Raw genomic sequence first — 26,017 nt, 5'->3', positions numbered from 1 at the left:
TGGTGGAGCCGGGATTTGAACCCATGACCTCTGACTCCAAAGCCCGGGCTCTTTCCACTGAGCCACGCTGCTTCACAAAGGGTTCCACAATCTCACAGGTGAGACTGCCTGCAGGCTTCAGGTGATCTCAGGTGATGCTGCCGACGGCTTCAGGAACCCCAATATCAATCAGTGATCGGTATTTACCGAGCACTTACTGTGTGCAGAGCACTGCGCTAAGCGCTGGGGAGAGTACGCTACAACAGAGTTGGCAGACGTGTTCCCCAGGGATATTGAACCAGGCCAAAACAGAGGTAGGAGACCCACCAGAGGTGAGTTGTACACAGCCCAAGATGGTTCACAACTCCAATCTGAGGGACGCCTGGGCAGTTCAGAGCCCTAAAATCAAACCCTCCAATGCTAAGTCATTCCTGGGGGTGGTGTCACTGAATTAATACCCCCATCCCATTCCGCACTTTGATTCAATCGTATTTATTGAGCGCTTCCTGTGTGCAGAGCACTGTACTAAGCGCTTGGGATGGGGGGATTCGTGATGCCGCACGAATCACTTTCAGGGTGGGGGCTTACAGGTCAAAAACCTAAGCCTTACGATCGCTAATAAAGAGCACTTACCGAGCTCCTACGAGCACAACACTGCATGAAGCAATTGAGAGAGGGTAATAGAGGCAAGAAACCCAGTTGTACTGAGACTCGGTACAGTGACCGTCTCTATCTGTTGCCAAATTTGACTTTCCAAGCGCTTAGTACAGTGCTCTGCACACAGTGAGTGCTCAATAAATACAACTGAATGGCCCATGTACAGAAAGTGCTCAACCAACACCGCTGACTGAGTAAAGCACCTGTATATATGTATATATGTTTGTACATACTTATTACTCTATTTATTTATTTTACCTGTACATATCTATTCTATTTATTTTATTTTGTTTGTTTGGTTTTGTTCTCTGTCTCCCCGTTTTAGACTGTGAGCCCACTGTTGTGTAGGGACTGTCTCTATATGTTGTCAACTTGTACTTCCCAAGCACTTAGTAGAGTGCTCTGCACACAGTAAGCGCTCAATAAATACGATTAATTGATTAAACTGGAGTTTTGGTGGACTTTTCTCTCTCTAGCCTTTCTTATCCCTTCTCCTCTCCCACTCCGGGTTGCCAAGAGGAAAAGAGAAAGCGTGTATACCAGAGCTGGTGTCAGATGTCACTTTTCAACAAAGATATTATCTATTACTTCAGTGTGCTAATATTATCTATTACTCCAGTGTGCTAAATGAACCCTTGAGGGCAAACAAGTTCCCGATAAGCCCCAAAATTCTACACTCACAAGACACTGACCAGTAAGAATTATTCTTCTGTCACAAGAGAGGCTAATAAGCGCTGTAGTTGTCTTAATGGAGTTGTTCTTCAAACGATGCCCTTCGTCGCAGATTAGAAGGCTGAAGTCTATATTTTTAATTTGCTCCAGGGAGCGAAGCAGCATCTCGTAGCTTATGATAAGTACTGAATAAAATGGGGATTTGATGAACTCTTCCACTTTGTGCTCCTGAAAAAGAACCAACAGTTCAGTGAATACATTCAGGGCCTGCATTTTGAGTTACGAAGGTGAAGCAAGATGTGATCTCTCGCCTCCTCTCCAAATCTACCCCCTCCAACTGTGCTTTTAAAAACGCTCGCCCCTCCCTTCATCCCTCCTTGACTGTCATCTTCAACTGTTCACTTTCCAGTGGCTTCTTCCCCACTGCTTTCCAACATGCGTGTCTCCCCTATCCTAAAAAAATTCTCCCTTGACCCCAAGGCTCCCTCCATCACCCCATCTCCCTCTAGCCATTTCTCCCCAAACTTCCTGAGAGAGTTGGTTACCTCCACTGCCCTCAATTCCTGTCCTCCAATTCTCTCCTAGATCCCCTGCAATCCGGCTTCCGTCCCCTTCACTCGACAGAAACTGTCCTCTCTAAGATAACCAGTGACCTTCTTCTCGTCAAATCTGATGGACTCTTCTCTATCCTAATCCTCCTAGACCTCGGAGCTGCCTTCGACATTGTCGACCACCCCCTTCTCCTTGAAACTTTGTCCAACCTCGGCTTCGCTGACGCTGTCCTGTCTTGGATCTCTGCCTGTCTTTCTGACAACTCCTTCTCAGTTTCTGTGGCCGGTTCCTCTTCTAATAATAATGGTATTTATTACCATTATTCTGCCGCTCACCCTCTGACGGTTGGGGTCCCTCAAGGCTCAAGTCTGGATCCCCTTCTATTCTCCCTCTACACCCACCTCCCTTGGGGAACTCATTCTCTCCCATGGCTTCAACTACCATCTCTATGCAGATGATACCCAAATCGACATCTCCAGCCCTGATCTCTCTCCTGCCCTGCAATCTCACATTTCCGCCTGCCGTCAGGACATCCCTACTTGGATGTCCCGCTGACACCTCAAACTTCACATGTAAAAAACTGAACTCCTTATCTTCCCTCCCAAACCCTGTCCTTCCTCTGTCTTTCCTATGACTGTAGACAATACCACTACCCTCCCTATCTCACAAGCCCCTAACCTTGGCATCTCCCCCTCCTCCCCCTGCCTTACCTCCTTCCCTTCCCCACAGCACCTGTATATATGTATATATGTTTGTACGTATCATTACTCTATTTTACTTGTACATTTGTATTCTACTTGTTTTATTTTGTTAATATGTTTTGTTTTGTACTCTGTCTCCCCCTTCTAGACTGTGAGCCCACTGTTGGGTAGGGACCGTCTCTAGATGTTGCCAACTTGTACTTCCCAAGAGCTTAGTACAGTGCTCTGCACACAGTAAGCACTCAATAAATACGATTGAATGAATCCCTGACTCATCTCTCTCATTCCACCCACATATTCCCAGACTGAGCCCCCTCCTTCCTCTCCCCCTCACCCCCCTTTCCATCCCCCCCGCCTTACCTCCTTCCCCTCCCCACAGCACCTGTATAGATGTATATATGTTTGTACAGATTTATTATTCTATTTATTTTACTTGTACATTTGTATTCTACTTATTTTATTTTGTTAATATGTTTTGTTTTGTTCTCTGTCTCCCCCTTCTAGACTGTGAGCCCGTTGTTGGGTACGGACTGTCTCTAGATGTTGCCAACTTGTCCTTCCCAAGCGCTTAGTAGAGTGCTCTGCACACAGTAAGCGCTCAATAAATACGACTGAATGAATCCCTGACTCATCTCTCTCATTCCACCCACATATTCAATCTGCCACCAAATCCTGAAGATTCTACCTTCCCAGCATTGCTAAAATCCACCCATTCCTCACCATCCAAACTGCTACCCTACTCGCCCAAGCACTTATCCAGAGAAGCAGCCTGGCTCAGTGGAACAAGCCCGGGCTTTGGAGTCGGAGGTCATGGGTTCGAATCCCGGCTCCGCCAATTGTCAGCAGGGTGACTTTGGGCAAGTCACTTCACTTCTCTGTGCCTCAGTTACCTCATCTGTAAAATGGGGATTAAGACTGTGAGCCCCCCGTGGGACAACCTGATCACCTTGTAAACTCCCCAGTGCTTAGAACAGTGCTTTGCACATAGTAAGCACTTAATAAATGCCATTATTATTATTATTATTATTATTATTATTTGCCTCACCCCCAACCTCACAGTGCTTATATACACATCCTTATACATTATGACAATACTAAGTATAATATGTAATAATAATAATAATAATAATAAATGTGGTATTTGTTAAGCGCTTACTGTATACCAGGCACTGAAGCAAGCACTGGGGTGGATGCAAGCAAATGGGATTGGACACAGTCCCTATCCTACAAGGGGCTCACAGTCTTGATCCCCATTTTACAGATGAAGTAACTGAGGCCCAAAGAAGCTACGTGACTTGCCCAAGGTCACACAGCAGACCAGTGGAAGAGTCAGGATTAGAACCCAGGTCCTTCTGACATGCTGCTTCGATTATTTAGACTATTTATTCATTCTGTTTATTGATATTAATGTCTGTTTCCCCCTCTAGACTATAGGCTCGTTACGGGCAGGGAATGTGTTTGCTAATTCTGTTGTACTGTACTCTCCCAAGCACTTAGAATAGTGCTGTGCACATAGTAGGTGCTCAGTAAATACCATTGATTGATGGATGGATGGATGGATTGAAGCGGCGTGGCTCAGTGTAAAGAGCCCGGGCTTTGGAGTCAGAGGCCATGGGTTCAAATCCCGGCTCTGCCAATTGTCAGCTGTGTGACTTTGGGCAAGTCACTTCACCTCTCTGGGCCTCAGTTCCCTCATCTGGAAAATGGGGATGAAGACTGTGAGCCCCACGTGGGACAATCCTGATCACCTTGTAACCTCCCCAGTGCTTAGAACAGTGCTTTGCACATAGTAAGCGCTTAATAAATGCTATCATTATTATTATTATTGGAACATGAGATCTGGATGTTTTGCTCATTTAAAGGTATCAGATACTATTTTTCTGGGGAATGTTTCCTCTCTCCAAAATGCAAAAAAGTCTGGAATTTCCTTAGAAAACTGCACCTTGGAGTTTCCGATCATCTGCCTGATGGATGTGGACCTCACCAGGAGGTGAGGTGAGAGCAGCGTGGCTCGGTGGAATGAGCCCGGGCTTGGGCGTCAGAGGTCATGGGTTCTAATCCCAACTCTGCCACTTGTCTGCTGTGTGACCTTGGGCAAGTCACTTCACTGGGCCTCAGTTCCCTCATCTGTAAAACTGGGATTAAGACTGTGGGCCCCATGCGGGACAACCTGATTACCTTATATCCCTCCAGGGCTTAGAACAGTGCTTGGCACATAGTAAGTGCTTAATCAATCAATCAATCGTATTTATTGAGCGCTTACTGTGTGCAGAGCACTGTACTAAGCGCTTGGGAAGTACAAGCTGGCAACATATAGAGACAGTCCCTACCCAACAGTGGGCTCACAGTCCTAACAAATGCCATCATTATTATTATTATTATTACCAGAATCATATTTTATTACTGTAAAGGATTTTCCTTGGTTTGCACCACAGATACCACTCAGGAAGCCTCAACCAATGGAGAAAATAACCCCCCATCCAGTTGAGATAACTTTTCAACCCCTACGCCTGAGGATCTGCTTGCGGCCCTGTCTATCCCTTTCCCCGCTGGTGCTGAGATCAGGCCATCCACCATTCTCTTATCAGCAGGTTGAGGCAGTAATAATAACAATAATAATGGCATTTATGAAGCGCTTACTATGTGCAAAGCACTGTTTTAAGCGCTGGGGAGGTTACAAGGTGATCAGGTTGCCCCGTGGAGGGGCTCACAGTCTTCATCCCCATTGTCCAGATGAGGGAACTGAGGCCCAGAGAAGTGACTTGCCCAAAGTCACACAGAGGACAAGTGGCGGAGCTGGGATTTGAACCCGTGACCTCTGACTCCAAAGTCCGGGCTCTTTCCACTGAGCCACACTGCTGTCCCTACTACATCCTCCTCCTGGGCCGGGCCAGAGCGCTCCTCAGAACTGTCCCAAAAATGCAAGGCCTACATTAATCAGCTGTTACTTTACTGCACTGCCCTTCTGATCTTTGAAAACCCTGAATTTTATTTTGGCCACTGCGTTATTTTCACTTAGAACAGTTACAGCTCCTACGGGACAAGCAACAACTACTAAAAACTTTACTTTTTCATGGCATTTCTTAAGTTTTTACCGTGTGTCAACCACTGTTCTAAGTCCCTGTCCAACACGAGGCACTCAGTCTAAGTAGGAGGGAGAACAGGTAGTGAATCCCCACTTTGCAGTTGAGGAAACAGGCACAGAGAAGTTAAATAATAATAATAAAATGGCATTTATTAAGCGCTTACTATGTGCAAAGCACTGTTCTAAGCACTGGGGAGTTTACAAGGTGATTAGGTTGCCCCACATGGGGCTCACAGTCTTCATCCTCATTTTACAGATGAGGGAACTGAGGCCCAGAGAAGTTAAGTGACTTGCCCAAGGTCACACAGCTGATAAGTGGCGGAGCCGGGATTTGAACCCATGACCTCTGACTCCAAAGCCCGGGCTCTTTCCACTGAGCCATGCTGCTTCTCTAAATGACTTGCCCAAGGTCACACGGCAGGCAAGGGGCAGGGGCAGTGTTGGAACCCAGCTCCTCTGGCTCCTAGGCTTTATAATAATAATAATAATGATGATGATGATGGCATTTGTTAAGCGCTTACTATGTGCAAAGCACTGTTCTAAGCGCTGGGGAGGATACAAGGTGATCAGGTTGTCCCACGTGGGGCTCACAGTCTTCATCCCCATTTTACAGATGAGGGAACTGAGGCTCAGAGAAGTGAAGTGACTTGCCCAAGGTCACACAGCAGACATGCGGCGGAGCCGGGATTCATTTATCCACTAGGCCAAGCTGCTTTCCTACGTATTTATTTATTCCCTATTTCTCCCTCATTGTCTGGTGATTTAGGAGGTGCCTGACAGTCAAAAATGATAGTTCTCTAGGAATCAAAGCTTCCCACTGTGGGGATTGCCAAAAAAAATCAAAGCAGCAGTCTACAAAAATCCCTGCATGAGCCCAGGAAAATCTGGGAGAGCAGGAGAGTGGAGTTTATTCATCACATTAGCAGAGCAATAAACCCTGCTAGGATTCAGGCTTTGCATAAATCCCCAACAGAGCTCATGAAAAGTCCCTCTGTAGCTCCAGAAAGGTCTGTAAGGAGTTGACATCACACAGTAAGCGCTCAATAAATATGATTCGATGAATTCAAGAATTTAGAGCAAGACTGTTTGCCGATAGAAGGATCAGCATCGCAGTCTATAGTTCCCTAAGGGTCTGAAAGGGTTGATATTCCTTTCAAAGTGGCAAATCTCCCAGGAAGAAATTATATATGCCCTGAAGGCATTGGGCTCAATCATTTATAACAATAATAATAACAATAATGGCATTTATTAAGCGCTTACTATTTACAACGCACTGTTCTTCCCAAGTGCTTAGTACAGTGCTCTGCACACAGTAAGCGCTCAATAAATACGACTGATTGATTGATTCTAAGCGCTGGGGAGGTTACCAGGTGATCAGGTTGTCCCACGTGGGGCTCACAGTCTTAATCCCCATTTTACAGCTGAGGTAACTGAGGCACAGAGAAGTGACTCGCCCAACGTCACCCAGCTGACAACTGGCGGAAGCGGGATTTGAACCCATGACCTCTGAATCCAAAGCCCGGGCTCTTTCCACTGAGCCACGCTGCTTCTCTAGATTGTATTTTATAGATTGTAACACAGCTGAAGACAGCAAAACATTCATCGCTTTACCTAATTGAATATCCATAAAAGTAAGCATTGGCTCAAGTGCTTAAAATCAATCAATCGTATTTATTGAGCGCTTACTGTGTGCAGAGCACTGTACTAAGCGCTTGGGAAGTACAAGTTGGCAACATATAGAGGCAGTCCCTACCCAACAGTGGGCTCACAGTCTAAAAGTCAATCAATCAATCAATCGTATTTATTGAGCGCTTACTGTGTGCAGAGCACTGTACTAAGCGCTTGGGAAGTACAAGTTGGCAACATATAGAGACAGTCCCTACCCAACAGTGGGCTCACAATCTAAAAGAAAAAAGGGGGAGCTTTAATGGTAAATACTTACTGGGAGCGTAGGACTGTACTAAGCACTTACTGTGAGCCCTTTGTTGAGTAGGGACCGTCTCTATATATTGCCGATTTGTACTTCCCAAGCGCTTAGTACAGTGCTCTGCACACAGTAAGCGCTCAAATATGATTGAATGAATGAAAGTCAGTATAAGAAAAGGTAAACCCAATCAATCATATTTAATGAGTGCGTGCATAAGGCAGTAAACATTTGGGGAAACAACAGAATTAGGAGACACGGTCCCTGCCCTCAAGGAATTTACAATCTAGCAGGGATGACAGACTCCTAAGGAAGGAGGCAGCAATGGAGATAAGAAAAGAACCTACTTTATTTTATGAATGATGAGCACAGAGCTGTAATTCTATTTATTCTGATGGCTTTGACACCTGTCTACATGTTTTGTTTTGTTGTCTGTCTCCCCCTTCTAGACTGTGAGCCCGTTGTTGGGTAGCGGCCGTCTCTATCTGTTGACGACTCGTACTTCCCAAGCACTTAGTACAGCGTTCTGCACACTGTAAGCGCTCAGTAAATACGACTGAATTGAACTGAACCTAAATGCTATGGGAAGAGAAGGGCTGAAGTACTCAATAGATATCCTCCAAAGTTCCCCCTCTCGACTGTAAGCACGGAGTGGGCAGGCAACTTTTTATCTGTTCTCTGTTTAACTTTTAATCTGTTTAACTTTTATCTGTTTAACTCAGATAAACTTTTTATCTGTTTTTTATCTGTTTTTATCTGTTCTCTGTTCTCCCAAGCGCTCAGTACAGTGCTCTGCACACAGTTTGCGCTCAATAAATACCACTGCTTGAAGAGACAGCTTTCACTCTAAACTCAGTGGCCTAACACACATAACAGAACATCCCCAAGACAAAAAGCACAAGCTAATGTGAATTTTGATATTTGCAATAGCCAGATATCATCTAACGTTTCTTTCATTGAAAGATCTTTAGGCTTCATTTCTCTGTGCGTGAACAGGGAAAGTTATTGATTGATACTTGAGCGGGGAAGCCGTTGCCAATTTTCCAGGCGGAATATAAGGCAAAAGACCTAATTATTTCTAAAGTGTAGGTCCGGTTAAATTTATCTTACCTGGTCAACACTGAAAACCTTGATCCTTTCCGTTCCCAACCATTTCTGAAATTCTTTCTTCCAATTATTTACCAAGCTGCCGGGGGTGACAACGAGCGTCTGCTTTATTATGGGTTTTCCTCCGTAGGGTCCCTGACGTAGGAGTGTCCAGATGAGGGAAATGCACTGTAGTGTTTTCCCTAAACCCATTTCATCAGCTAGAATAGCTCCAAATCTGCCATTCACTCTGTAAGAAAGCGTTAACTTCTTTACACGTATTAAGATAAAAATGTTAAAACAGTCACTGCTTGACAGAGACCAGATCTTTGGGATCTGTTTTAAAGTGCAGGGTTGATTTCTTCAGATGTCTGTTCTAGTTTCTTAGTCTGTTAAATGACAACATTCGCCTTGTCTCTGGTCTAAGCATCACATTCATTGTCGGTCAATCTCTGGATTATCGTAGTCAAAAATTAGAAATGTTGGTTTAAGGAGGGGATGTGGGGGTTATATAGAAATCAGAAATGAATTCTGATTTTACTTATTGTCAGCTTAAGTTACTAGTTTTGTATTTTCCTTCATCGACAGCTTAGTAGTTGTTTGCAAATTTCAGTTTTTGACTCTCCCGGGGCTGAAGAGAGACAATCATAAATACTAACCCAGGTCCTTCCCCTTTTTCCCTTCAGCCCAAAACCCTTTCATCCAAAAGAGATGGAAAAGTTACAGAAAACATCATTCCAACTCTCCTCTATTTCCCCCTCTAGACTGTAAGCTCGTTGTGGGCAGGGAACATGTACACCAACTCTGTTATATATACTTCATGCTTTCAAGCACGTAGTCTAGCGCTCTGCACACAGCTAACTGCTCAATAAATACAACTGTTTGACTGATTTGCAATATTGTGGCAGACTGGACTCCGAGAAGACGCCTTGAGGCTGTTTAAGAGCAAATTTGGCTTGTTTGTTCTTATGACCAGATGGTGACAAGTAAAACTGGCCACCCCAGATAAAATGAGCAGAACTAAAATGAGCAGAATTGATCATCCTTACCTCATTCCCATCACACATTCGAAAAGGAAGAGGATGCCTTCTTTTTGGTGAGGCCGGAGATGGTTTACGAGGTAGGGATCCACGACTACATCCACCAGGGGTAAGCCAGACCTATTGAACATCCACTGGTGGTTCTTGGCTGGCCGTGGCATGACGAAGGCGTCTTCGGGGGGAGATAAAATAGAAACAAAATTTGCCGTATTGTCTAACTTGCCACCGGTTACACTGAGTGTCTGCTATGCTTAAGGAAAGGCTATCGGCAGCTCCAATTCTTATCAATCTTTTTTCTCGAGAAATACCAAATTCGGGTACGTGGGAGGTAGAAGACCTATTTAAGGATGTGTTTAAAACTCACCAAGGCAGCACCGTCAAAGAGCCCTATTTATCAAGGAAGGGGGAGGACTTTCAGAAAGGCAAACCCAAAGGGTTCTGAGACCCAACGGGTTCTAAGGTTCCAAGCGCTTAGTACAGTGCTTTGCACACAGTAAGCACTCAATAAATACGACTGAATGAATGAATGACTCCCGGCAGTAGCCAAGGGCTCAATTTCAGAGTTCCTTTATAGCACCTTATTCATCACGGCTCTACTGCCATTCCAAGAATTCTGCTCCAAGCCAGTCAAACCTCACACAAAATAGAAGAGTAAAGAACGTGTAAGAAATGCCATTTCCCCTTAAAAAATAAAAAAGAACCTCTGCATCCACAAAAACAGAAACACATTTTACCTCTGGACTTGAAAATCTGTATTAAAGGCTAAAATCCAGACCCTCCTTTTACTTTCTAGTCCTGTGAAATGCAACAACTGCTCAGATAGCAATTATGGTAGTGAATGTATAAACTGGATATTTTTTCAGCAATTACTGGTCAACTGAGGCTCAATATTCAATACTGCACTGTCTCCTGTGCCTTATGGCTTTTCAGGAGGATTACGTTGTAAATTTTAGATAGGTTAACTGGGAAAGCCTTTAAAATCTTAGCGGGCTCATAGAGAAACCAGATGTTTAAATGGAAAAAGCACAGTTGGGGGCGGGGGGGAGGATTTAATCCTCATTTTACAGATGAGGTAACTGAGCCTCAGGGACGTTAAGTGACTTGCCCAAGGTCATTCCCGGCAAGCGGTTGGCAGAGCTGGAATTAGAACCCAAGTCCTCTGACTCCCGGGCCTGTGCTTTCTCCATTTAAACATCTTATTTCTTTAAGAGCCTACTAAGACTTTGAGCCCCAAGTGGCAGAGGGACTGCGTCCAACCTGACAAACTGGTACCTATCTCAGCACTTATAACAGTGCTTGGGACATAGTAAGTGTTTACCAAATACCATTAAAAAAATGAACACAAAGAAATTGAGGCATGCAGTGAATTCTTTCCGATTCTTACTTGGAGCCGCAGGATCATGGCGAGGTTTGACAATTTGGGAATCTTTTGGTGTATTTGGCTTGGTGTTGGTTTCGGAGGTACCTCTGGCTGGGCTACAGAACGGTTTCAGAACACACTGTGAAGAAGCGGTCACAACAGAGGGGCCTGCTAGAGCTGACTGAAAACATTTGCCGCTGCTAAAGTCATCTGCGGTAATTACACCCAAAACTTCTATTTCTTTAGCACCAATCATCAGGGTTTGACCCTCATTAAGATTTTCCAGGTCTTTGAATTTATAGCCAGCACCTTAAAAGAAAAAAAAATAAAAGTTCAATTTACCAGCGCTCTGTAGCGGGACAGGTTAATCGGTGACAATTCAGCAGGCATCTACCTTGCCAATATCAGTTTTGAATTGTACGGAATGAAAACGCACGTTAAGAAATTCATCAATAAATATTTTCCAAGCTGATGGATCTCTAAAAGCTTATCAAAATAAACAAGTCTTTAAAGCTATTAATCAAGAAACTAGTTTTCCTTTCCATACCTCAAAGACGCTGCCACCTCTACCAGTTTCAATTCTTCCTCCCGACCTAAAGACTTCAGTAGTTGTTGTTTTATGGTTTTTTTATGGTATCTGCTAAGCACTTCCTCTGTTCCAGGCACCGTACTAAGCGCTGGGGTAGATACAAGCTATTCACGTTGCACACAGTCCACGTCCCACCTGAGGCTCACAAAGTTAATCCCCATTTTACAGATGAGGTAACTGAGGAACAAAGAAGTTGTGACTTGCCCAAGGTCACACGAGCGGCAGAACCAGGATTAGAACCCAGGTCTTCTGACTCCGAGGCCCAAGTTTTAATTACTAAGCCACTCAGCTTCTCAGTTGCCAATCACTGTTAGAAATGGGGTTCTTGAATTCCACAGACAAATGTAATCCACATAAACCAAAAATCATAAGCATATTGTGCATACTGTGTAATTGCGCATGTAGCTTTAAATCATTCATTCATTCATTCAATCGTATTTATTGAGCACTTACTGTGTGCAGAGCACTGTACTAAGCGCTTGGGAAGGACAAGTTGGCAACGTATAGAGACGGTCCCTACCCAACAGTGGGCTCACAGTCTATTTGTTCTGACAATTTTGACACCTGTCTACATGTTTTGTTTTGTTATCTGTTTCCCCCTTCTAGACTGTGAGCCCGTTGTTGGGTAGGAACCGTCTATGTTGCCGACTTGTACTTCCCAAGCGTTTAGTACAGTGCTCTACACACAGGAAGCGCTCAGTAAATATGACTAAATGAATGAATAAGGGGCAATAATTTCAACCTCTTTTCCCACCACCTGAAGAGAGACAGGAGAAGTTGGATGACTCCTCTAATTCTATCTCGTCTATCATGTCGCCAACCTCTTACCCTCTTTCTACCACTGGCCTGGAACGCCCTCACTCCTCATATCCGACAGACAATTACACTCTCCCCCTTCGAAGCCTTATTAATAATAATAATAATAATAATAATGATGGCATTTATTAAGCGCTTACTATGTGCCAAGCACTGTTCTAAGCGCTGGGGAGGTTACAAGGTGATCAGGTTGTCCCACGGGGGGCTTCACAGTCTTCATCCCCATTTGACAGATGAGGGAACTGAGGCCCAGAGAAGTGAAGTGACTGGCCCAAAGTCACCCAGCTGACAAGTGGTGGAGCTGGGATTCGAACCCATGACCTCTGACTCCAAAGCCCGGGCTCTTTCCACTGAGCCACGCTGCTTCTCTGAAGGCACATCTCCTCCAGAAGGCCTTCCCTGAGTAAGCCCTCCTTTCCTCTTCTCCCTCCTGCATCGCCCTGACTTGTTCCCTTCATTCATCCTCACCTCCCAGCCCCACGGCACTTCTGTACATATCTGTCATTTATTTATTCGTATTAATTCCTATCTTCTCTAGACCATAAACTCGCTGAGGGCAGGTAATGTGTCTGCTGTTATACTGTACTCTTCTCCCAAGTGCTTAGTACGGTGCTCTGCACACAGTAAGCACTCAATAAATATGATCGAGTGAATGGTTCTTGAATTCCACAGATAAATGTAATCCTTATAAACCAACAACCATGTGGGGTAATAATTTCAACCTCTTTTTATGTTGCCAACTTGTACTTCCCAAGCGCTTAGTACAGTGCTCTGCACACAGTAAGTGCTCAATAAATGACTGATTGATTGATTCCCACCACCTGAAGCAAGACAGGAGAAGCTGGATGAAAATCGGGAGAGCCTTACCTCTATTTATTTATTTATTTATTTTATTTGTATATATTTATTCTATTTGTTTTATTCTGTTAATATGTTTTGTTCTCTGTCTCTGTCTCCCCCTTCTAGACTGTGAGTCCACTGTTGGGTAGGGACCGTCTCTATATGTTGCCAACTTGTACTTCCCAAGCGCTTAGTACAGTGCTCTGCACACAGTAAACACTCAATAAATACGATTGAATGAATGAAGCCAAAGCTAGTTTCTAAGAAAAGGTGATCAACCACATCCACTACAGAATATGTGATGATAGGACCACATCTTTCACTTTCTACTATATGCTCCCAAACTTAGCAGACAGAAAGCACTCAATAAATACTACTGATGATGAATAATAGTCCATCAACTTATAAACAGTGCATTACGTTGGAAAAGCAAGTGTTAAACGACAAAAGAATAATTTCAATCTAGGCTGGACTTCACCATTATTCCTTGATCCTTTTACAGCAGAATGTAATTTTATTTAACTTCAAGTGGAAAGATTTTCCACTCAAAAAATGTTATTTCACTATTGAGGAGCAGCGTGGCTCAGGGGAAAGAGCCCGGGCTTTGGAGTCAGAGGTCATGGGTTCGAATCCTGGCTCCGCCACATGTCTGCTGTGTGACCTTGGGCAAGTCATTTAACTTCTCTGAGCCTCAGTTACCTCATCTGTAAAATGGGATTAAGACTGTGAGCCCCACGTCGGACAACCTGATCTCCCTGTGTCCTCCCCAGCGTTTAGAACAGTGCTTTGCACATAGTAAGCACTTAACAAATGCCAACATTATTATTATTATTATTATTACTAACAGGTAAGATTTTAAATATAAGAGAAACCGCATTCAAATAAAATTCTGAACTTCCACAAACAGCTCCACTCTTGTCAATAAATCAGTCGATGCAGAGCACCGTAACAAGCCCTCGGGAGCGTATGATACAACGGTAAGTAGACTTAATAATAATGATGGCATTTGTTAAGCGCTCACTATGTGCAAAGCACTGTTCTAAGCGCTGGGGGGGATACAAGGTGATCAGGTTGTCCCACGTGGGGCTCACCGTCTCCATCCCCATTTTACAGATGAGGGAACTGAGGCTTAGAGAAGTCAGGTTGGCCCACGTGGGGCTCACAGTCTCCATCCCCATTTTACAGATGAAAGAACTGAGGCTCAGAGAAGAGAAGTGACTCGCCTAAGGTCACACAGCAGACATGTGGCGGAGCCGGGATTAGAACCCATGACCTCTGACTCCCAAGCCCGGGCTCTTTCCACTGAGCCACGCTGCTTCTCCCGACGTGTTCGGGGGAGACAGACATTACAAGAAATTAGGGATACGTACATAAGTGCTGTGGGGGAGAAGATGGGATGAATATCAAGGGTCCAATCAATCAATCAATCGTATTTATTGAGCGCTTACTGTGTGCAGAGCACTGGACTAAGCGCTTGGGAAGTACAAGTTGGCAACATATAGAGACGGCCCCTACCCAACAGTGGGCTCACAGTCTAAAAGGATAGCCGATGTAGGAGGAATCAATCGTATTTAGTGAGCTTACTGTGTGCAGAGCACTGTACTAAGCGCTTAGTAGGAAGAGGGAGTAGGGGAGATGAGAACTTTGCTGGGGGAGACAGACAGTTACTCTCTCTGCCTTCGATGTCTTGTAACCTCCCCAGCGCTTAGAACAGTGATTTACACATAGTAAGCGCTTAACAAATACCAACATTATTATTATTATTATTATTATTATTATTACTGAAGGCATATCTCCTCCAAGAGGCTTTCTTTCCCTAAGCCCTCCTTTCCTCTTCTCCCACTCCCTTCTGTGCACCCCTGACTTGCTCCCTTTCCTCTTTCCCCCTCCCAGCCCCATAGCCCTTCTGTCCATATCTCTAATTTATTTATTATTATTATTATTTATTTATTATTATTATTTATTTATTTATTTTACTTGTACATATCTATTCTATTTATTTTATTTTGTTAGTATGCTTGGTTTTGTTCTCTGTCTCCCCCTTTTAGACTGTGAGCCCACTGTTGGGTAGGGACCGTCTCTATATGTTGCCAATTTGTACTTCCCAAGCGCTTAGTACAGTGCTCTGCACATAGTAAGCACTCAATAAATACGATTGATGATGATGATGATGATAATTTATTTACACTAATGTCTCCCCCTCTAGACTGTAAGGTCCCTGTGGGCAGGGAATGTGTCTGTTTATATTGTACTCTCCCAGGTGCTTAGTACAGTGCTGTGCACACAGTAAGCGCTCAATAAAAGCGACTGCATGAATGCCAGGCCTCACGGAGGAGACACGATTTTAATAAGGCTTTGAAGGCGGGGAGAGGGGTGGCGTGCCAGATATTTTAGACTGTGAGCCCACTGTTGGGTAGGGACTGTCTCTATATGTTGCCAAATTGTACTTCCCAAGCGCTTAGTACAGTGCTCTGCACACAGGAAGCGCTCAATAAATACGACTGATGATGATATGGAGGGGAAGGGAGTTCCAGGCCAGAGGGAAGGAGCGGGCACGGGGTCGGCAGTGAGACCGACAATATCTGGGTACAAGTGGCTCAGTGGAAAGAGCCCGGGCTTTGGAGTCGGAGGTCATGGGTTCAAATCCCGCCTCCCCATTTGGCTGGGTGACTTTGGGCAAGTCGCTTAACTTCTCTGGGCCCCAGTTACCTCATCCATAAAATGGGGATTAAGACTGTGAGCCCCCCCCGTGGGACAACCTGATCACTTTGTAACCTCCCCAGCGCTTAGAACAGTGCTTTGCACATAGTAAGCGCTCAATAAATGCCATTTTTTAGACTGTGAGCCCATTTTAGACTGTGAGCCCACTGCTGGGTAGGGACTGTCTCTATATGCTGCCAACTTGTACTTCCCAAGCGCTTAGTACAGTGCTCTGCACATAGTAAGCGCTCAATAAATACGATCGATGATGATGATGATTTAAAAAAAGTGAGTAGTTTGGCATCAGAGGGACAAAGTCGACGTGCTGGGTTTTAGAAAGAAATCTGTGAGGTAAGGTAGGAGGGGGTGAGCTGACTGAGTGCTTTAAAGCCGACAGAAGGGAGTTTCTGGGCGACCCCAGAAGTTCTTGAGGAGAACCGCCAACCAAGGATTTGCACCCTTGATACCGCTCGGAAAGAGACTGAGACTGCATTCTGGCTACCATTCATTCATTCATATTGATTTATGGAGCGCTTACTGTGTGCAGAGCACTGTACTAAGCGCTTGGGAAGTACAAGTTGGTAACATAGAGAGACGGTCGCTCTCTATCTGTGTGTGTGTGAAAGTGGTAATTTTGCCGAGTCTCAGTTTGGAAGAGCCACCTTAAATCATTAAAATTTGCGCCTGTGGAAAACTGTATTGCTTTCTTCGGTGCTTTGCACACAGGAAGCGCTCAATAAATGCCACCATTATTATTATTATTGTCTGAGGATCCCTAATTTGAGGCTAAACTACAGATACCAAGATCTCCACGGTGCAATGCAATAATACCTTTTCCAATGTCTTTGCCTTCCATATCCTTCAAGGTCACTGACCTTCCTTTGACAATTAGCACAGCATCACCTTCCCACTTTTTGTGCTTTTTCTTCGAAGCCTTACACCAGATGACACTGAAATACTTTGTTAGGCTGCCCGGATCCTTTTCTTCTTCTTTAGCTTTTGTTGTTTCCCTTGCACCTAGTTGTACAGGAATGACAAAATGCCAAATGAGTGACATTATGCACTGCTGAGCATCTAAAGAGTAACTGTATACAGGAGGGTAAATCAATCAATCATATTTATTGAGCGCTTACTATGTGCAGAGCATTGGACTAAGCGCTTGGGAAGTACAAATTGGCAACATATAGAGACAGTCCCTACCCAACAGTGGGCTCACAGTCTAAAAGGGGGAGACAGAGAACAAAACCAAACATAATAACAAAATAAAATGAATAGATATGTACAAGTAAAATAGAGTAATAAATATGTACAAACATATATACATATATACAGGTGCTGTGGGGAAGGGAAGGAGGTAAGATGGGGGGGATGGAGAGGGGGACGAGGGGGAGAGGAAGGAAGGGGTAAACACTAAATAAGATTGGTGCAACTGATGTGAAAGAACTCTGGATAATTTTTATACGGCAAAATACTTTGTGCCACTCTACTTCACTCTGCTGCCCAGATGATTCTTCTAAAACATCCTACTTACATCTCTCCGCTCCTCACAAATCACCAAGTTACCCATCCCTCTCTGCATCCAACATCTAATCATTGACAGATAATTTCTCTCCCTCACTTCAAAGCCGTATTGAAGGCACATCTCCTCCAAGAAGCCTTCCCTGACTAAGCCCCCCTCTTTTCTCCCACTCCCTTACTCCTTCCCATCGCCACAGTACATGTAATTTATTTATCTATTGAATTTATTTATATTAATGTCTGTCTCCCCCTCTAGACTATGAGCTCATTGGGGTCAGGAATATGTCTGTTGTTATACTGTACTCTCCCAAGCAATTAGTACAGTGCTTGGCACACAGTAAGCTCTCAAGAAATACAATGGAGTGAATGAATGAATGAACCATTGGCCTTAAAACAACCAACTCTCCTTCCTCCTTCCTCTTTTCCCACTAAAATCCAGCTTGCACTCCTTGCTCCTCCCAATCTAAACTCACTGTGTCTCATTCTCTTCTCTCTCCCTCACCGCCCCCATGTCCACACGGCTCCCTTTACCCGGAACTCTCTTCACCTTTAAAATACCAAAAAAAAATCTTCAGAACTCTCCTCAAGTTCTATCTGCTCCAAGAGGCCTTCCTTAATTAATTTCTATTAATTATATTATATCCTGTTATATCCAAGTTATATCCTGGCAACTGCTGCCTCTTCTCCCCCTTTTAGACTGTGAGCCCACTGTTGGGTAGGGACTGTCTCTATATGTTGCCAATTTGTACTTCCCAAGCGCTTAGTACAGTGCTCTGCACATAGTAAGCGCTCAATAAATACGATTGATGATGATGATGATGATGATGTGACCTCACACGTTCCCACAGTACTTCTGTGCATATCTTATGTGTCCCATTACTTCAGCAGTAACTTACGTACATACCCTCCTTCTCAATCAATCGATCGTATTCATTGAGCGCTTACTGTGTGCTGAGCACTGTACTAAGCGCTTGGGAAGTCCAAGTGGGCAACATATAGAGACAGTCCCTACCCAACAGTGGGCTCACAGTCTAGAAGGGGGAGACAGAGAACAAAACCAAACATATTAACAAAATAAAATAAATAGAATTGATATGCACAAGTAAAATAGAGTAATAAATATGTACAAACATATATACATATATACAGGTACTTCGCTGCCCAACTACCCCGTTAGAACGTATGCTCCCCGAGAGTGGGGACTACGTGCTCTCCCAAGTGTTTGGTACAGTGCTCTGCACACAGTAAACCCTAAAACCCCCTTTTAGACTGTGAGCCCACTGTTGGGTAGGGACTGTCCCTATATGTTGCCAACTTGTACTTCCCAAGAGCTTAGTACAGTGCTCTGCACACAGTAAGCGCTCAATAAATACGATTGATTGATCAAATATCAATGAATGAATGAATACTGACCTTGCCCTATCACACTGCCATTTTCAACCCATTTACACCATGAAGCCTACTTTTAATACTCCTCTTCCACAGTTTGCCATTCATTAGCCTACCCCCAAAATTAGCAGGAAAGGTGCTCAACCTGGAACGATTCGACGAGAAGCAGCGTGGTCTAGCGGAAAAAGCACAGGCCTATGAGTTAGAGGACCTGAGTTCTAATCCGTGAGCCCACTGTTGGGTAGGGACCGTCTCTCTATGTTGCCAACTTGTACTTCCCAAGCGCTTAGTACAGTGCTCTGCACACAGTAAGCACTCAATAAATACGACAATGAATGAATGAATAATCCCAGCCCCACCAACAGCCCGTTGTGTGACCTTGGGCAAGTCATTTAGCTTCTTTGGGCCTCGGTTTCCCCATCTGCAAAATGGGTATTCAATACCTGTTCTCCCGCCTCCTTAGACTGTGGAGCCCCAGTGAGGCACAGTGAAGCAGCGTGGCTCAGTGGAAAAGAGCCCGGGCTTTGGAGTCGGAGGTCATGGGTTCAAATCCCGGCTCCGCCACTTGTCAGCTGTGTGACTTTGGGCAAGTCACTTGACTTCTCTGGGCCTCAGTTCCCTCATCTGTAAAATGGGGATGAAGACTGTGAGCCCCCCCGTGGGACAACCTGATCACCTTGTAACCTCCCCAGCGCTTAGAACAGTGCTTTGCACATAGTAAGGGCTTCATAAATCAATCAATCGTATTTATTGAGCGCTTACTGTGTGCAGAGCACTGTACTAAGCGCTTGGTAAGTACAAGTTGGCAACATCTAGAGACAGTCCCTACCCAACAGTGGGCTCACAGTCTAGAAGGGGGAGACAGACAACAAAACACATTAACAAAATAAATAGAATAAATATGTACAAATAAATGCCATTATTATTATTGTTATGAGGGACAAGGACTGTGTCCAACGTGATGAACTTTCCCCAGTGATTAGAACAGTGTCTGACATATAGTCAGTGTTTAACAAGTACCCGACCTATATCATTCTTATAAATTTTTACTGTAACCACTGGGCTTACAAAAAGAGACCAAAAAAAATTTAAGACAACCAATATCTTCTAATGTGATTTTTTCACTGGTAATGAACGATGTCTAACGCGGTCCGTTAAGGAGACCAAATTGTTCGAGATGAAAGGGGATTCTCCAGGCTAATGGAAGGAAGCACAGATGGAGAGTATCAAACAACGGATACTAAGGGTGAGGCATCTGTATCCGCTACCGGGGAGAGGGGCCCCAAGACGACGACGCTTAGACCGTGTCTTTCTCGTACACCGTGGATGCGGCTGCAAAAAGATGGAAGTTGAGTGAAAGTTTTAAAATCTACAATAATTCACCTGAATTTGGCAAATTCTTCACGCGACGGCTTCCAAAAGCACCCTAACTTCACTCGTACCCGTAAGAAGGAGGTAATGATAGGTAGAACTGGGAAAATCAATCAAAAGTTAACTTCTTGATGGTCCCTTCCCTTCTCTTCCCACTGTCTCACACCACCACAGAAGGAGCAAAACTGTAAGCAGTGGTGGGGTCACAGGATTAGAGAGTTCTGGAATTAATAAATTTGCAGGCTTTCAAAGTCAACCTGAATTCATTTTGAGAAAGAAATGAAAGGAAGGAGTGGTCCTCTGGCTGAGAACAAAGTCACAGAAGCCATAGTCCCCAAAAATCTGAATATCTGAATTGAGGCATTAAGACAGAAGGAGGGCAATTTGCTGAAGTACCCCTGAAATACGGCTAAATGCTTTCTCCTGATGATTTACAGAAAAAGATGTGAGAGAAATGTCAAAGGAAGAACTTCTTATCCTACAGTTTACCTAATTCCTGAATAACAGATTTAGAACTAGACAAATACAACTCGGTAATGAACGCACAAGTCAGGAACCCAAAAAAAGTCTTGAATTTACCTAACTTTGAATTAAGCTATTGTTTCTGCATTTTCCAAAGAAAAGGGGAAGCACAAGATAGATCAGCGTCAGACTTCGAGAAGCTCTCTCCTCTTATCATGCAGAGGTACTTCTAAGCAATAAATGGTATTTGCAAATCATGCCGTCTAAATAAAATTCCAGCCAACCGAAAAGACTAGAACAGCCAGCTTTTTATTTAAACTTAATTAGCTCATTTTAGTAGGTTAATGTCCTAATTAGAATTACTTTCTGGTTTAATGGATTTTCTTCAAGTGTCCCAAAACACTAAATCCATGTTTTAGCATAATCATTTAACTTTTCAGAAATTTTTAGCTCTTAACGCCCTTCCTCTATGAAGCGCCAACCGCAGTGATACACAACAGGACCTAATCTTGGAAATTTCTCAGTCTGACTTTTCGCAGCTGGGCAGGGTGTTTGAAACTTTCAGAATATTTCAGAGATAAATACCAGGCCATAAATATAAATATTATTTAGTAAAATTATATTATTATTATTTAATATAATAATAAACAAATATTTGAACAGAAATTTAAATGAACACGCTTCTGATTTTGATCTCATTTGCAAATACACAAAATCATTTTCAGCTTATCACTTCAATTGCTTTTTTTAAAATACAAAAAAGCGATGAACATTTATTCAGGATGAAGACTGAGCAGCATAATAGAAATTACATTTTATTACTCCTTATTCTCTTAGCACCTCACACACATTACCAGAAGAAAAATTAAGTGTATTAAGTCACCTCAAAGGGAAAAACAATATCATCGGTAATTCTGGAAATCTGCAGGTATGAGGGGATCTAGGAAATTAAATTTCAAATATGAAATGCCAAATCTATTCAAACGGCGAAAATGTTCCTTTATTAACTATTTTCTAATGCTGTTGCAGGAACTTGACAGACCATTCCTCAGATCTACAACCCTTGTAAGAACGGCCTTTCTCCGTTACACGGAAATCTTGATTTGAGGTACCGATCAGTTGGTTTTCATTCTTGGTACTGGAGAGCAGTGTCTTTTAAGTTCGTTACTTTGTAGGTTTATTGTCGAATCTATCTTGCTTTTGGATGGATTTGTACATTAAGACGTTTGACTAAAATATATGCCGTTCTTCGTGTTCGAAGGGCTACGATTCCAGCCAAGCGGGCAGGTTGGCTCAAAAGGCCGATGTGCCACTTTTGCTATGTTAATGAAATTACCGTTTGGGCAAGTTTTTATTTTGCTCTTGGTGAGACAGTCTATTGGACGTCCTTGCTACCAAATAAACACCCCTTTCTTGACTGTCACCAGCGAGGCTCTATTGCTGCTCTCTCCCAGCAATCTGTGATCTCAAAAGAACTGACGACGCTCTTGACGTGTGTGCACGACAACCTGAATATTGAAATTTAATAAGTCCGTGCTTGATTCGTCATATTGACCAAAGCACAGTTTTCCATAATTCCCCACAGAGATTCGTAACGTACTACGGCTAGGGTAAGGCGTTCTAAATTTCCATGGTTTCTCCCACGAATCTGCAACCATTTTTCCTGAAAACAGAGTGCCTGATGGGTTTATTTGAGAAATAAACAGACTCGGTGGTTTAAATAAAACAAATACATAAATGTAAATCTGCTATATAAACATTTATTTTAACACAATCATCTTAGGGAATTTGCCTTTCATTCTTCACCGATATTTACCAATGTATTTTCATAACTTTGATAACACGAAAAGTAAACAAGTCAGTCACTGTGTTTCCTTTATATTTTAGGGTAGGAAAAAAATGTATTAGCAAGACATTTTCGAGCAGCTCCATTCATCCGTCAGAGTGAGCATTCAACACAATTCATTCCAATCCCCTCTGCCTGAATTATTTAAAACACATCTGTTTAAAATTCATGAGATTACTCCGGAAGAAGGCACATGGAAGATGATTCTTATTTTCAGCATTTTCACACAAGTAACATGAGCGTGATTAAGGACACAGTCGAGGAGTAAATCAGTCAAAAAGCAAAATTACACTAAGTTGATTTTTCGCCCCACAAAAAATGCAATCTAAGGGATTCACATATTTGAAGAAATCTAGCAACCATTGTCGGAACTGAAAAAGCTCCAATTATCAGTCCTCTCAGCTCTGGTCTTGGGTTTAATTCACCAGTTAAATAAAATCATACATACAGTACTGCATTCAAGTCAGTGACTTTGCTTACATTTCAACTGGAGTTCCTCGCTAAAAATATAAATGCTATTCCCGGGCCTCACCACTAAAATCCACTTTTAAAGTCACAATTTGTGGGTTGTAGAAATTAATTTTTCTCTCACCATTATAAGAAGCCTTTATAAGAAACCATTATAAGAAACCTCTCCATAACTACCAAATTACTCCAGAGATAATGTGGGGAAACTGCTCCTGGTACAATACTGTAAAGGGTTAGCGAGGGAGGTGAAGGGCAACCCGTTGTTGGGTAGGGACCGTCTCTATATGTTGCCAACTTGTACTTCCCAAGCGCTTAGTACAGTGCTCTGCATACAGTAAGAACTCAATAAATACGACTGAATGAGTGAACAGAAGGAAAATGGCAGCTGCGATAACCTGAGCATGACTTCACTTTGTCGCAAATGAAAGAGAAAGAATATATCTCATATTGGGTGGGCTTTTGTATTTTGCCAACGCACATACCCAGTGTCTCTATTATATTGTGATGTTGTTGGGAAGCGGAGGGGAGGGGTGTTAATGGTATTTATTAAGCGCTTACTATGGGCCAGATTTTGAAAACCTCTACCAACAGCATTGCCCAATAAGCCCTTCCCAGAATTTTCATCCAGAACTGTAAGTTCATTATGGGTCAGGAAAGTGCCTGCTAACTATCACAGCACTTAGAACAGTGCTTTGCACATAGTAAGCCCTTAACAAATGCCATCATTATTATTATTATTGTATTGTGCTCTCCCAAGCACTTAAAAGAGCACGCCGTACATAGTAAGTGCTCAATAAATACGACTGATTGATTGATCGACACCAGGGGCACGTAGGGTATCTTTAAATTTTATAAATGTATTCACTATGTCAGGTTAACTTGTGTCAAAATACTCCTGCTGAAAAAGAGGCTTCGTATACTTCCAGTGCTTAGTACAGTGCTTTCCGCACTTGGTACGGTGCTTCATAAACAGTAAGCGCTCAATAAATACTATTGACTGTGTAATGCTACCAGCTCTGTTATAACGATGGCATTTATTAAGTGCTTACTATGTGCAAAGCACTGTTCTAAGCTCTGTTGTATCGTCCTTTCCCAAGCGCTCAGTACAGTGCTTTGTACAGAGTAAGCGCTCAATAAATACCTTTGATTGCCATGGTCCCCTTCTCTTGCTGACACCCTCTAGGTGCTGAGTCTGTACTCCTGTTTCCCCTGGTTATCCTGACGACTCCAATAATAATTATGGTATTTGTTAAGCGCTTACTATGTGCGAAGCACTGTTCTAAGCACTGGGGGGGGATACAAGGTGATCAGGTTGGTCCACATGGGGCTCACAGCATTAATCACTGTAACTATTTTGTTTTGTTGTCTGTCTCCCACTTTTAGACTGTGAGTCCGTTGCTGGGTAGGGACCGTCTCTATCTGCTGCCGACTTGTACTTTCCAAGCGCTTAGCACAGTGCTCTGCACACAGTAAGCACTCAATAAATACAACTGAATGAATGAATGAGTTAACACAGTTCACACTGCTCACTGTTGGGGAATTAGCTCAAATGGTAGAGCGCTCGCTCAGCCCGTGAGAGGTGGCGGGATCCATGCCCGCATTCTCCACTGGGCACGGGTTCTAATCCCAGCTCCGCCACCTGTCTGCTGTGTGACCTTGGGCAAGTCACTCAACTTCTCTAAGCCTCAGTTCCCTCATCTGAACAATGGGGGTTAAGACTGTGAGCCCCACATGGGACAACATCACCTTGTAACCTCCCCAGGGCTTAGAACAGTGCTTCGCACATAGTGCTGAACAAATGCCATCACTATTATTATTATTATTAACCCCCATTTTACAAATGAGGTCACTGAGGCCCAGAGAAGCAAAGTGACTTGCCCAAAGTCACACAGCTGACAAGAGGCGGAGGCGGGATTAGAACCCATGACCTGAGACTCCCAAGCCCGGGCTCTTTCCACTGAGCCACGCTGCTTCTCTTACTATATGCCAGGCACTGCACTAAGCGCTGGGGCTCTGGCCCCCTCAGCTTCATCTTCATCTTCCCCGCTGCTTATTGTTTTCTTCTCCTTATCCTTGCTGTAGTTTCCACACTTCCATGGTCCCCTATCCCTCACTGCCAATTCCCAAGCCAGTGGCAGCACTTGAAAGTGAGCCAGACAGAGCTCAGTTTTTAAAACATTTACGATTCAGGTCCAAGAATTCCTGGATACCCAATTCCCACATCAACAGACTCAAAGACTCGCCCTATGCAGAAGAGATCAATTTGGCACAGAGAGCATTAAATTCACAAACCCGGTTATTTTGATAGCTCAAATGAACGGTCACCTAGTCAAATTTCTATTTAGCAGTGCTTTGTGAGTTTGACTTTCGATATTAATGAATGGTAATGTAAAAAAAAAATACTCTGTCATTTGGGACCCATTTAAATCCTCCAACACATACTTAATAATAATTAGTAGGGTCCTTTTTATGGTATTTGTTAAGCGCTATGTGTCAAGAATTATCTAACAGATTCAAGTTAATCATGCCAAATACAGTCCCTGTCCCATGTGGGGCTCATAGTCTAAGTGGGAGGGAGAATGGGTATTGAACCTCTATTTTTCAGTTGAAGAAACTGAGGCACAGGGAAGTTAAGTGACTTCTGAGTGACGGAACCGGGATTAGAACACAGGTCCTCTGGCTCACGCGACATTGCTCTATCTGCAAGGGCACACTGCTTCCCTGCTTCTTCATTTTCTGAAGACTTCTACGGCTTAGATGGCCAGCAACCTGGGCATCGACACGCGGAAAACGGCAAGTATTTACATTCACAAAAATCAGGGTTTTTATTGAATCACGATAACTGGAAATCTTGTGGCTCAATCAATCGATGGTATTTACTGAGCACTTACTGGGTGTAGATTACTGTACTAAGCACTTGGGAAACTGTAACGTAACGCAGTTGGTAAACACGATCCTTGCA

General features: G+C 43.5%; 1 protein-coding gene across 3 annotated transcripts in view; it reads right to left on the bottom strand.

The window, feature by feature from the left end:
• The window catches only part of RAD54B (RAD54 homolog B), a 102,941-nt gene that overhangs the window by 23,643 nt on the left and 53,281 nt on the right, over positions 1-26,017 (bottom strand). For 2 of the 3 annotated variants that reach the window (XM_038744683.1, XM_038744684.1), the window contains 5 exons: positions 16,833-17,018; positions 11,081-11,365; positions 9,706-9,868; positions 8,681-8,906; positions 1,329-1,536 (listed from right to left, as the gene is read on the bottom strand). In XM_038744683.1, coding sequence (XP_038600611.1) covers positions 1,329-1,536; positions 8,681-8,906; positions 9,706-9,868; positions 11,081-11,365; positions 16,833-17,018 — 1,068 coding nt within the window. Of the gene's footprint in view, positions 1-1,328; positions 1,537-8,680; positions 8,907-9,705; positions 9,869-11,080; positions 11,366-16,832; positions 17,019-26,017 lie in introns of those variants that run through there. The other variant, XM_038744685.1, reaches the window with a different exon arrangement.

The sequence above is a fragment of the Tachyglossus aculeatus genome, chromosome 4 (assembly GCF_015852505.1).
Source record: "Tachyglossus aculeatus isolate mTacAcu1 chromosome 4, mTacAcu1.pri, whole genome shotgun sequence".
Taxonomy (NCBI): Eukaryota; Metazoa; Chordata; class Mammalia; order Monotremata; family Tachyglossidae; genus Tachyglossus; species Tachyglossus aculeatus.
This window is presented reverse-complemented; position numbering and strand designations above follow the sequence as displayed.